The 14049-nt window shown below is 38.7% G+C and overlaps 1 protein-coding gene across 1 annotated transcript in view; it reads right to left on the reverse strand.

Annotated features, from left to right (window-relative positions):
• The window catches only part of LOC126771233 (1-phosphatidylinositol 4,5-bisphosphate phosphodiesterase classes I and II), a 76705-nt gene that overhangs the window by 33239 nt on the left and 29417 nt on the right, over positions 1-14049 (reverse strand). The window contains exons 5-6 of the mRNA XM_050491007.1: positions 7132-7317; positions 6215-6406 (exon numbers count right to left, since the gene is read on the reverse strand). Coding sequence (XP_050346964.1) covers positions 6215-6406; positions 7132-7317 — 378 coding nt within the window. The remainder of the gene's footprint in view (positions 1-6214; positions 6407-7131; positions 7318-14049) is intronic.

Genomic DNA, 14049 nt, shown 5'->3' on the forward strand with positions numbered 1-14049 from the left:
CAACCATAGGGCTGTCTATGTTAACAGAGATTTGTTACATTTTCTAGTCCTTCTAGCACAAACTTAAAGTTTATTTATTTAAAAAAATATATATTAATAATGCGTTGAAGTACCGTGAAGTAAATACAAACATTGCTAGTAGTTTTGAACAAATATAATAAAAATAAGTTCCTCTTTTTTTTAAATTAGAATTATGTTTGTATACGACACGCCACAGCTACTATTGATTAGCCGCAACTAATTGACGTCACTAATATATTCGACATCAATTAAATGTACATCGGTTGTAATTAAATCTGTAGTCGCTTACAATCACAGTATCAATAAACTCTTAACAAGTCATTACATTGCTGACCGTTATTCGTCACATTTCAATCAAAAAAAAGAAGACTTAAAAGGATTACCAATACTTTTACATAAATAGTACATACGTAGGTGTAACTTACTAAATTAAAGGGGCGCACCGTACCGACCGCGGTGTCTCACTGCAAACAAACGCACGCGGAAAGCTATACGCCCTCCGCACATAAAGCTATCCGGCTCGACGGTGTCGTAAACACCATACACCTTGATGTTATGTGAATTAAAAACACAATACAACACGTTTTAATTATATTAAGCCCTGTTACTATGATAACGACTTAATTCAATTTCTTGAAGTCAACGAGACGAGTGTATCTGCCCCTTCTGATCAAAGTTTTATTTTTAATTTTTAAAAACCTTCTGAACCAGCTGTTCATAATACAAGGAACACGTTTTTGTTTCTTCGCTAAGATAAAATTCAATACAATAAAATCAAAGAGCCAAGACACGCGTGACTCTTAGATAAAGTAAGCGACACTTCAACTGTAGCTCAAGACGTAGTAAGTGAAAATGGATGAACATACAACCCACATAATATAGGCGTATCTCATATAATATTTCCATCACAATCGCTTCGCTTTTGTCGGATAAATTATGTTACGTTTCTGATATTACACGGAAACCTCTACCGAGTACCGAGTACCGATTGTATATGTAATTTGTATGTATATATGTACATTATATGTACATCAGTCGACGTTCTACTTCCAGTATCAACATACGAGCGGCGCTGTTTATTCAATGTAGCATTCTTGCTTACACTTGCCGACCGACGGTGGCGGTAAGGATCGTCATAATCCATATTTCAAGCCGGTTGATTGATGTATCGATATGTTCGATACAGTTCATTTGTTTTACTTCTGGTGTCCTATTCCTATATTTTTTTTTTTTTATATTCGCCGGGAGGGCAAATGACTCTACTCCACCTGATGGTAAGTGGTAGTAGAGTCCAAACGCGACGACGGCCAGTACAGACGGGAAAAACGTTCTGCACTAGCCGCCTTCGCCTTGCCGGCCCGCAAGATGCCTCTTCACGCCTCGTTTGAAGAAACCCGGGTTGTAAGACGTGAGCTGGTAAGGAATTCCATTTTTTGGAAGTGCGACAAAAAAAGGAGTTGCCAAATTTCTTTGTTCGCGATGGAATTGATGTCACAGTTAGGCGGTGACATCGAGAACCAGCTCGCGTGGACTTAAGAAGGAAGGGGGAAGCAGGAATTAGAGAGAATAATTCCTCAGAGCACTCGCCGTGATACAGTCGATAGAAAGCGCTCAGTGCTGCTATCTCACGACGCAATTGTAAAGGTTCAAGGGTGTTTGTGACCTTTACGTCGCCAATAATGCGTACGGCACGTCGATGCAACCGGTCCAAGGCCTCAAGTAGGTACTTAGCGGAGCCATCCCAAAGGTGCGAGCAATATTCCACGCAAGACCGTACCTGTGTTTTGTACAGCAGGCACAGTTGTTGTGGCGTGAAAAAGCGCCGCACCTTGTTCAGAACTCCGAGTTTCCGTGAAGCTGTTTTTATAACAGCCTCGATGTAATCCCTTGGACTAAGGTCGCAGCGAACGTCAATCCCCAGCATGGCGATTTTGCTTTGCATCACCAGCGGAGTACCACAGAGGGAGGGAAGAGGGGAAAATGTTGACTTTTTCGCCGTGAGAGCGCATACCTGTGTTTTCTTGGCATTAAACTCAACAAGATTATCAGAGCCCCATTTGGCGATGAGCTCTAACGTCCTATCGAGTTCAATGACAAGATTCTCCCGCCTCTCCTCAGTTTCTCCCGCCCAGCCAATGCGCGTCCGTGGTATCCACCATGCACTGTACTATCATCTGCATAGCAATGTATGTTCCCAAGGGAGAGCATATCATTGATATGCAAAAGAAAGAGTGTGGGAGATAACACAGATCCCTGGGGGACCCCAGCATTCACTACATAGAATTGTGAAGTGCAACCATCTACTAAAACACGAAGGCTACGCTTGTGTAGGAAGCTGGCAATCCAGGTGCATAGCTGAGCAGGCAGACCATATGCCGGTAGCTTGGAGAGAAGACTTCTGTGCCAGACCCTGTCGAAAGCCTTGGAGATATCGAGGCTGACAGCCAACGATTCTCCATGCTTGTCGATAGCTTCACCCCAGAGGTGTGTTACGTACGCTAGAAGATCACCTATGGACCGTTTTGGTCGAAACCCGTACTGACGATCATTAATTAGACAGTGATCTTCTAGGTAATGGATCAGTTGGTTGTTTAAAATCCGTTCCATCACCTTACAAAGTACTGAGGTGATAGCTATTGGCCGATAATTTGCCGGTTCAGACCGATCCCCTTTTTTGGGAACCGCTTGCACATTAGCTCTTCTCCAAGCTTCCGGCACACTTCCCGAAGAGAGAGAAAGTTGGAACAGGCGCGTTAACACAGGAGACAGCTCCGCTGCGCACTTCTTCAGCACTATGGCTGGTATTCCATCGGGACCGCTAGCTTTCCGTACATCAAGTGATTGCAGCTCCGCACGCACATCACGTTGCCTGATTTTAATTTCAGGCATCGTATGGCCACATGCAGGTATTGTAGGTGGCAGTGCACTACAATCATTGATGACGGAATTGTCGGCAAAGAGTTTAGCCAGGAGATCAGCTTGCTCTTGCGGACTGTGAGCTAGCGATCCGTCCGGATTTCTGAGCGGTGGCAGCGAAGGTTGGCAGAAATTGTTTTGCACAGATTTGGTCAGACGCCAGAAGCTACGGGAGCCCCTAGGATGCGAAACAAGGTCATGACCAATCTGTACAATGCGCTGTGCATCCGCTCTCGTGTATGCCTTTCTACAGGACTTGGAATTTTTATTATAGTTTGCTTTCAGTGAGTCAATGTTAGATGCCCCGCTAACGCAGCCGTTGATCCACTTGCGATATGCCGCCTGCTTAGCTGATACAGCATCGGCACATTCACGAGTGAACCAACGGTTACGCGTACTCCTACTGACGAGATCTGAGCTAGGAATGTAGTATTCCATTCCCAGCATGATCTCGCCAGCAACAGCAGCGGCACTAGCTGTCGGGTCATTCCCACTGAAGCAACGTTCCTTCCAAGGGACCGACGCATAGTAATCGCGCATACCGTCCCAATCCGCCGACTTATAGTGCCAAACGCGACGTTTGCATACCGCTAGTGGCGGCAGCTTGGCCTGTGGCACTCTGGTAGAAATAAGGCTGTGATCCGAAGAGCCAAGAGGAGCCTGAACCACAACCTGATATTCCACCGGGTGAGAAGTCAGCAGAAGGTCCAGTAGAGAAGGTGCTTGCCCATCAATGTCTGGGATCCTGGTGGGCTGATCAACCAGTTGGGTCAAGTCATGTGTGAGAGCAAAAGCATGAGCAGTCCTTCCAGCATGGTCAGTTTTGAGGGATTTCAACCAGGATTCGTGGTGAGCATTAAAATCCCCCAAAAACACCAATTCCGCGTTAGGAAATTGCTCTTGCGCAGCATCTGCCACCCGACTAAGATGGTCAAATAATCGGCTTGTCTCCAAGTCACCATTGTGGGATCTGTAGAGGCACACGTAGACTCGGCTCTGACGAACCAGGTCCACACGTACCACCAACATGGAGAAGGAGGTGTCCTCCAAGCAGCGCAGTCGGTGACAGCAAACATCCGTCCTGACGAACAAGCATACTCCGGCTTTCGCTTTGAAGGATTCTTCAAGCGTGTAGCCGGGATAATTAAGGTAGCTGTTATCGGCAGGACGGAGAATTTGTGTCTCCGTGAGAAACAACATTGCTGGCCGTGCTGTCTCGAGATGGTGGTGGACAGCGTTGAGGTTAGTGTGGAGTCCTCGGATGTTAGAGAACTCGACCTCAAACAGCGAGGGTATGGTGGGGGTGTGCACCGCTGTACGACCGTTATTTCTGTTTTGTTGCGCCATTTGGGAAAAATAAATTGGAAAAGAGACGTGAAGCGAGCGATGTATTGCCACGATAGGGATGGGCAAAGTGTGGAGGCGTGTTTCCCCAAGTGGTTGCCAAAAGGAAAAATACACTGACCCGCCGGACGGAAGGGCCCCCGCACCCCCCCCCGGAAGTGGCCGCCGGGACCCCACCTACCGGTCACCAACCAGCACGACGGTCCACCCCGAGATTATGCGTGGCCTGGTGGGGCAGCCTCACGAGCTGGTTAGGCACGCTCGGGCCCCTGTACTATGCCACGGGCGGCCAGCGGAACAGCCGTTTCTTCGGGTCTCCCTGACCGGCAGGTCAATATAGTTTCCCTCGGCATTGGTTCAACAGCCGTCTCCAATTGGACCAACACCCATCGCGGCAATACTCGCTCGGGCTCTGGCTGTACGCTGGCTGACCTCGAAACGCGGCTGCAAGCCACTTTACGAGTTTTTCACCATGCGTACGGTGGTAACAAGCCAGGCGGATGTTAGCATCCTACCACCAGATGAGCAGATGGTCGCTCAGATATCCCTTAGTCGCCTCTTACGACACCCATGGGAAAGAGAGGGGCAGTGAAATGTATTCTTTCGCCGTCACTGCACGGATAATATAATATTGTACAATCATCATGAACATGTATTATCGTAATGTTTTAGAATACACATTATGCTAAGAAGCGCCACAGTACATTATATAATATTCTATCAGAAATATGTCTTATTCACTAACGCTACATGTCAGCTCATTGCCTCGACGGGTGTAACTTGGTCGTAGTCATGAGAGTATGACCACCGTTAAAATAAAACAAAGTTATACATTAACTTATATATAAAATTAAAACAAGATTATAGTTGAGAACAGTTAATTAACTTTAGAATAAATAATTTACTGATAAAGAATTTAATATATTTTTTTTATATTTATTCTACTAAATGTTACTACAACATATATATGTTAAAGAGGCCTCAATGTAGATAATTATTACACGAGTACATGTCTCGATGTGTCGCGGCTACGCGACTGTGGTGCATGGAGTTATGAATCACTTACATCTTCTTAACAGTTGAAGAAACGCTCACCGAGCGATACTCACGGACTTTTCTTTACCTTATAACCAGTTCTATTTTTATACATTGCTTTTCGATCTACTTTTATGTATTTTTATATATTTAATACCATATGACACAACACAAGAATTATTTGTATTGTACGAAAATCGGACGTCATGCCAAAAATATACTCTACCAGCGAATCTTAACAAAAGCAATAAGGTATCGGACACGGAATTATTAAAAAATTTAAATCACATTTCATAAATAATTTGATTGATTGAAGAAATGATGATATAGATGCTGAATAAAAAAATATATATATATTTGATTTTTTATGATTCGATTAATATAAAAGTGTGGATTCAGTAACCGCTGATTTCAATGCAGGAAATAAATAATAATTGAATTGTATTCAATTGTATCCGTGTAACTTGGTCGGAAAAGAGAAGCGAATGAGCGATGTGCGTATATATATTATCTTTTCGAGTTAGAAAACCAATTATTTTTACGTTTGTCAAAGTACGATTTTTTAGCTGTAATTAGTAGTTAATTAGTTAGCGAAAGAATTACTACTCTTGGCTTTTTTTCGCCGCTGATCTACATTTCGAGCCACCCGGCTTCGAGGGTGCTGGCTGGAAGACTAATTAAATCAAGTGAAGTAACTATAAATAGTATGAACGTTGAAAAGTGATTGTTAGAGTTCACTTGAATAAAGTTCGTTTTAAAAGATTTTATTTATTTCCACCTGTTAATATTTTCAAGCAAGTCTTACAATTAAACACAATTTATGGAATCTGTTGCCCACCAGTATGTACTTACTGTATTTTTTCGTTTTATAAATATAAAATACAGAGACTTAAGTTACCTTAAAAATCCGTCGAAAGTTAATTGCGAGCGCTGCTGGTGATACTTGTTGTGCTCGTAAGCCTTTATGAGATCTCTTGCTCGTTGAATATCGGCGTAAGGATGAAGAATTTCATTTAAACGTGGATCCCTTTGTACTTCGTTGAGGAAATCGACCAATTGGTTAGCCGACAAGTACGGTTTCCCGTCGGTGCTGCAACAAACGCGCAACATAATTGATAATTCTTGCTTTAAAATTATACTGCACAACGAAATCTAGTTTCCGCCCGCAGCGCAGTGTTCGGCACCCATCGTGCTCTGTACTCCTACTCCCTGATCACGTGTATGCAAAATTTCATGATGATCGGTTGAGTAGTTAAGACGTAACAAGCGTAGTATTATAAATACTTTCTGCCATAACCAGCAAAACGGTAGACGGCTTGCGATTCTAATTTAGAAGCAGCAGCAGGTATATTGTTAAGATAAAATATTAATCAACACACAAAAGGTATTTTTTTATTCAAAACAATAGCAAACAAGTAATCACGAGCCAAGTCCGTTTGACAGGCTTTTGGCGTCCGAGGAGCGGACGGACCCGAGATCATGAAACGTAGGCAGCGTACGTCTAATCAGTCTCGGCGACGACGAGACAGATGGGCTGTTAGCAAAGGGAAACGAGACTAATCGTTAATTTAACATTGATATTCCAGAAATAACGCAATCTCACCTTTATTGTTTTTTTTATCTGAATCTTGAAAAGAAATACATACAAAAATATACGCCTAAGTTCGCTGCTGTGAAATAAGTGGCTGTGCGTGTATAGTTGTTACGCTTGATTGCGTAATTACAATTAAAGCAATAGTCGATTATCGATTTACTTAACACCGGCAGACAGTCCGCAGAGTGTATCGGTACAATAAGGGAACCTTAATAACTTACAGATTATTAAAAATCTTTTGAACTTCAGTACGCTGCGTGAGGCTTTTGTAGAAAGCAAAGAAATCCTCAAACTGGAACTTGGATTGGCTGATGGTGTCGTTCTTCCCCGTCGGCAAACCAGATTCGCTCAGCGCTTTCTCGACGCGTTTCTTGTCTTCCTTGTTTTGTGCGAACAAGCGGACGATACTGTCGAAACAATTGATATTGTAAATCATTTAATAAACATTCATAAAATGAATCACAGGTACTAGAATACCCCACAAGAGATCAGAAACATTTATTAATGTCTATCACAGACTGACTGACTGACTGATCGCCTATACCTATTAAAACGGACAGCCAAACAGGCCACCTAATGGTATGTGGTACCTGCACCACAGGATATTGGCACTATAAAGAGTATATATTCCTTGCACCGTACATATTTCGCCGAGAACATGTTTTGACCCTAACTTCTGTGATTGCACAGGAACAATCAGCCTCACGAAAAAACTTCTCAGAGTTATAAAGAATACGGACATATATATATATATATATATATATATATATATATATATATATATATTTGTGTGTGTGTGTGTGTGTGTTTTAGTTCACAAAGTTTATTCGGAAACTTTTAAATTATTCTGTACATATGTTTTTACTATATATTATCTTAAAAGTGTATATACTAAGCACTTCTACTAAAAATTATTTAAAACGATAACAACGATAATCACATTCGACGCGATTGCCAGTATTAAAAAGTGGCACTGATTTCTAAATGTCTTTTTTTTTACGAAATAGTAAGATTTCAAAAGATAAAAATTCAGCTAGCAATAAGGAAAATAAACCTGAAGGCTGCTTAAAAACCACTCCGTGCGTCCCTTTTACCCGTCAGCCTATCAACCTGCCATCGAGATAAATCCTTTTCAAATCGAGCTCAGATAAATCTACCGGTTAAAATTTGCATGCGAATTGAATATGTGCCGCCGAAGCGATTCGTTGGGAAAAACGTTCAGGGCTTATCGTTGAGATATTTGTCTGAAACATATTTCAAAAAACACCAACACGTTATACTTCAGACGATACCGAATAATACAATCATAATAAAATTACTGAAATCTTCAATATCAGTCTTGAAACGTACCAGAATTAGTAAGCAGTGGTCGCTCTGATAACTTTATACTACAAACAGAAAATTTTGACCAATACATATATTCACAGCAACTACTGATTCGTTTGAAAGAAACTATTATTTTCGATAAGGGAGCTTGCAGGCTATAACATTTTAAGTTCATTAATTATTTTCGAAAAAATCATTTTAACTTATAAAATTACAAACGAACACGACAAGCAGCAAGCGGTATCTTCTCATCAAGTCTGACCTTTCATCTGAAACAAAAGCCCTTCCTTAACCCTAACATTAATTGAAACTGCAATATATACCAATAACGAACTTCTACATGCTACGAACCATCAGCGCTACGAATCTCGTAGTAAGCAAAGCTACAAACTTAATTGTCTACGAAGTTACGTCGGTAGCGGGGGCTGTAATTGTGTATAATTGTAAATTGCACATTGCCGTCTGTCGAGTGACTTCGACGGCGGGTTTATTTGAGAAGTCTTCTTATTAGAAGACTAAGGCCAATAACGAGTCAAATTACGATGTCTTGAATTTAGAACAATTAGAAAAATAATCCTCTAATAATAAACTCAACGATAATAATACTGTGTGTGTATGTTTTTTAATAGTTAATTGTTTTATTTTATGAACACAGTCCTAGAAATAGATTATCTGATGAGTCAGTAACCTTCACCGATAAACACTGGCACTGTGATATGCTACTCTATACATCGTCAATGTTCCCAAAATTATGGAATACAAAATATCATTTTCTTTATGTCTTTTATTACACTAACTCAGCCTTCAAACCATAATAATACGACTATACAGCAATGCGAATAATTTATATTCCCATCAGGATGTAGATCGTACAGAGAAGGAGGAGAAACTTAAAAATCAATTATACATTCCTGAGCACTTCGATATCTTTTTTATATCATTAAAACTTGTTTCTAATTTAAAATATTGCTGTAAGTAGATACTATTATTATTCATTGAGTAATTTCCATCTCTCTATAAAACTTTTAGCGAGTCGATGGAGGTGGAAAGTAATGTTTAACCAGAATGCATTTAAATGAAAAACAATTTTATACTGTATGTTGATTGTAGAGTAAACAATGACAGCGCTTACTCGTGTGAGTAATGCATCGACTATGCGTACGATTAATTTCATTTGGTTTATCCACATTTCTTAACAAAACATTCTGAATTCATTAGCGAAATTGCGAATTTTTATTCATTTATCAACGCGTGGTGTGTTTTTTAGATCGAAACGGTGTATTATATTTAATTAAAAAAATCTACATCAACCTGTAATCCATTTAATCAACAAGCGGGATATGAACAAAATATTTTTCTGTATAATCCTTATCTGCTATTGGGGTTATTTTCAACCCACTGAAAAAACAAAATGCTATCACAAACCTCGTTTAAGGTCTCGCCATAAGCGACATATGTAAAAAAATTAAATCGATATAAAAATAGTTCCATATACCCATATATGGACTAATAGTACGTTTACCTTCAATTAATATGGTGCACTCGGATCGGTTTACACAATTATGGTCGAACTGAAATGATCCGTACGCCTTACTGCGGATGAAAGTGGGTTTGACTCACTTTGTTAAACAATAAAAACGGGCCTTGGCTTAACTGCATTTTGCTAATTATATTAATAAAACAATTTACTTTGTCAAATGTAATTTATCACATTAGAATTATCTTCTATTATCTTATAAATTACATCATATATTTAGAATAATAAATAAAAACCCATTTATTTTTGTTCAGACAATATATCCAAGCTTATATTTATAATATATAAATATAATTGTATATGTTTATTACATGTATATAAAATGTACGAATAAGTAATTATATAATATTATATGTTGTAAGCTTTTTTTACCTTTAACTTTTATTTAAGTTGTAAATTGTAAAAATAAAGTATCTCATTAATTAAATTAATTAAGAAAGAATAAAAATCGCTACTTAACGTCAATTAAATACCGAATTAACTAACCTATTATATATATATACACCTACTACTATATTAATAAAAAAAAACACAAGTATCATCGCAGTTTACGATAATAGTATACTGATGTACGGCAATCTATTTAGAGACGCTATCGTTATACTTTCAACTGCTGCATCATCAGCACCAAATAAAACTGAAATGTGTTTCATGTCTAATAACGTTGCATTACAGCAACGTCATAATATTGAATAACTTGGTTAATTATACAAGATTAAAATTCTAATCTGACACACCTGTCTACACGATGTAGGGAAAAACAGGGGTCCCTGTCCGGTCTAACTTAATTTTAATCGCTAATCGATTTTGATTAAAACAATCGCAAATTTGCTATTACAAATAATAGTAATCGTTAAAAACCATATCCATAATGAAATCAACCGAAAATCGTTTATTCAAAACGTCTAATATTAAGAGTTCTTAGCAAATGGACCAGATCTCTTTATTTATTTATCGATGAACGCAAACACTTGGACAGCTGCAATAACTCCACTCGCCCAGAACAAGAACAAAGTTGACGAAAAGTCGTTTTAGGTATTCAAAGTTGTTCGATTGATGCAATAACACTGAAGTCGGCAGTTGAGTGTCTTGTTTACAGCCGCGCCGACTGCGTCGGTGCCACAAAAGCTATTCAACTTTTTTTAAACGGCTGACAGTCCACATTACTTTTTTGTTTCAACTAAAACTGGTTTAGTTATAACAAACTTCAAACCGAATTCAAATTCAGAGGTAGTATTCAGAGAAGGAGGCATTTTATTTGTTATGTTTGTAAAAGTAAATAAATATCCGGTGACTAGATAACCGGTCCAGAACGAAACGCTTTTATTTCGTCATATTTGCCCGGAACATGCTATTGTCTACGACTTTAAATCTCTTTCCTCAATTTCGCAACCCTTTGCTGTCTGTGTCGGTAAGTATTTAATAGTATACAAAGTATGAAATATATTTTATGTAGTCATTTGTAAGTGTCGGTTGGCTAAGATTGTAAAACCAATTCAAAATATTTTGTTATGTCCGAGCTGTCTTGTAAGCATTTGAAACAAACTGAGGCAGTAAATATGTATACTTCATTTCAAATGCTTTTAAGGGCACGTTACTTTATGCGGACCGTCGGTTTTTCTCTGTGATAGTCAATGTAATTACAGCTAAAAGCGACAACATCTTAAATCCTTGGTTAGCGGCGCCTTAACGACGACAGAAGTACTTTATTTTTCTTACTGTAACGACGGTGACTTTAAGATATTATAATCTACTCCAATGGGAATTGGGAAGAAGGTAAATAAACGACTTTGACCTTGAATTGACATGACATTTGACCTTATAGCCAAAATGACTTCAACTTTAACTAAACAATTATGAAATATATTATTAAGCATATATTTATTAAAAAAATAAAAAACATCTAATTAAAAATAACAACATCCTAAGTTTTAATATGAAATAATAATGTTCAATGAGCTTAGTCCGTGTTGAAGGCAAAACAAAAGTCGGTAGACAAAAGCAAAACGTCGTAAATACAAAATCAGTTTCAATCTCAGTCCGTTTAAACAAAGGCAGGTCGCAATAGAAAACTTGATAATTCCAAATAATCCCCCGTTACATTATACGAAAGTCTTACTCTTGTATTATTTTCAAAAGTATATTTTGAATTTTGCTATGTATAAAAATAATCTATTTTTTGAGCTTTTTGTATACTTTTATAAATTTAATTTTTTTCGTTATCTTACGTTACATGATAATAATATCTTTTTTTATAGTATAGTAAGGCGGACGAGCATATGGGCCACCTGATGGTAAGTGGTCTCCAACGCCTATTGACAGACATTGGCATTGTGAGAAATGTTAACCATCCTTTACATCGCCAATGCGCCACCAACCTTGGAAACTAAGATGTTATGTCCGTTGTGCCTGTAACTACACTGGCTCACTCACCCTTTAAATCGGAACACAAAAATACCAAGTACTGCTGTTTTGCGGTAGAATATCTGATGAGTGGGCGGTACCTACCAACACGAGCTTGCACGAAGCCCTACTACCAGTCACAAAGCCCTACCTCCAGGAAGACCCGTACAAACCATAATTTTAAATATTCCAAGTGATTTGCTGATAACTCCGCCATATTATGCATCACAAACAGTTGTTGATTAATATATCGTTATCTGTATTACAACAATATTCAACTTAACAACTTAATTCTACTTTAATTTCACTTCCAAAGTTCCGAAAACAGTTTTGCCGACATTCAAGACGCCATTTTTCGATGAACTTCCAATAAATATTAAAGTCTCGACCAAGGACGTTCGCTAAAAGTATGAACAACGAATAAATTTATATCTATGTAATTATTGTGAATGGAATAGAATATATAAAGACCGTAAATAGTCATTATCGGCGCTCCGTCACTCGACCTCGCCTGTTGTTGTTTCTTATAAATCGTCAATACAAAAACGGATACTTTAAAACAGACACTTTTGTTTTCGTTTAATAAAGTTTAGCAATAACAAAAGCTCTTCGTAAACAAAACTACGTTATACGCGATGGGCGATATAAACAATACGTTCGTCTCGCTTAGACGAACGTATTCAGACAGCTTATTGAAGAACATCATTAGAGATTCATCGAGACTCTAAATCAGATGTCGTCACGCCGAAGGTTTTTTATATTCTCTTTCCCACGAGATGACACGACAGACAGATGATTTACAGAGATATTTACAATTGCATATATTGATCTTCAGGTCAGGGCAAGTTCAAGATAAAATAAAGCCTGGAATACATTCAACAGCTTCAGTCTGTCGTCCACTTAATATACAGCACTTTATTACGCATACGACACCAGCCACGATTTATTTATTTAAATTTGGGACGCCGACTAGCTACTGGACCGACTGATGTAAATTGGTCACCATCCCCTCGTCCATCGGCATCGTGGAAAAGTTAACTATTCCTTACACCGTCGATACTCCGCCAATCGTGGGAGCTAAGGTTCGTTACGCATTTAATGAAATGGCTCACTCACCTTTTATACGAAAACTTTGCATTACAAAATATAGATATATTAGAGTTATAATGTCTGAGGAGCAGTTACCCAAACGAGCTAACACAAAGCCACCAGTAAATGTTTCAAATAACATCAATAAAACTACTCTACTGGATCCCGATGATACGCAGACAGACAGAGAAACGAATAAGAGTTCAGCGGACGATCACTCTCCGTGTGTATTGAATAACAAATTCGAAACATCGACTTGATACATCAAAATGCAAACTTAAGTTGCCGCATACAATATCAGCCATTTTAATTTCAAAGTGATTCGTCATGTAGGTTTAGTTAAGCGATACAAACATATATACACATGTATTAAATATATTTATTTCGTGTATCGGTATAGTGCCTGTAATAGGGCCCTATAGGAACTTCCAGCACAAGTGACCAACTACACATATTAGTAATGACTTAAGAACCGAATTTATCCACCACGGCCCATCGGCGGAGATAAAGTGCACAAGTGTATATACAGACACTATTACTATTCCCTAACATCATAGTCCGTCACGAGGGGGAACAGATCAGATGCAGGAAGATCGACTGTTTGTGCTTCTGAAGACTCGGCCGGAATGGTTTTGCAGACAACTTCTTGACAGAAAAACCCAAAGACTTTTCTTGTTTTATATGAAGAGAATTTCACTTCATATATGTAAGTACTATTTAATACGTTTTATCCCTACTATATACATATATACATTTACGTACAATATTATACTAAGCACAAAGA

Source organism: Nymphalis io, chromosome 10 (assembly GCF_905147045.1).
Source record: "Nymphalis io chromosome 10, ilAglIoxx1.1, whole genome shotgun sequence".
Taxonomy (NCBI): domain Eukaryota; kingdom Metazoa; phylum Arthropoda; class Insecta; order Lepidoptera; family Nymphalidae; genus Nymphalis; species Nymphalis io.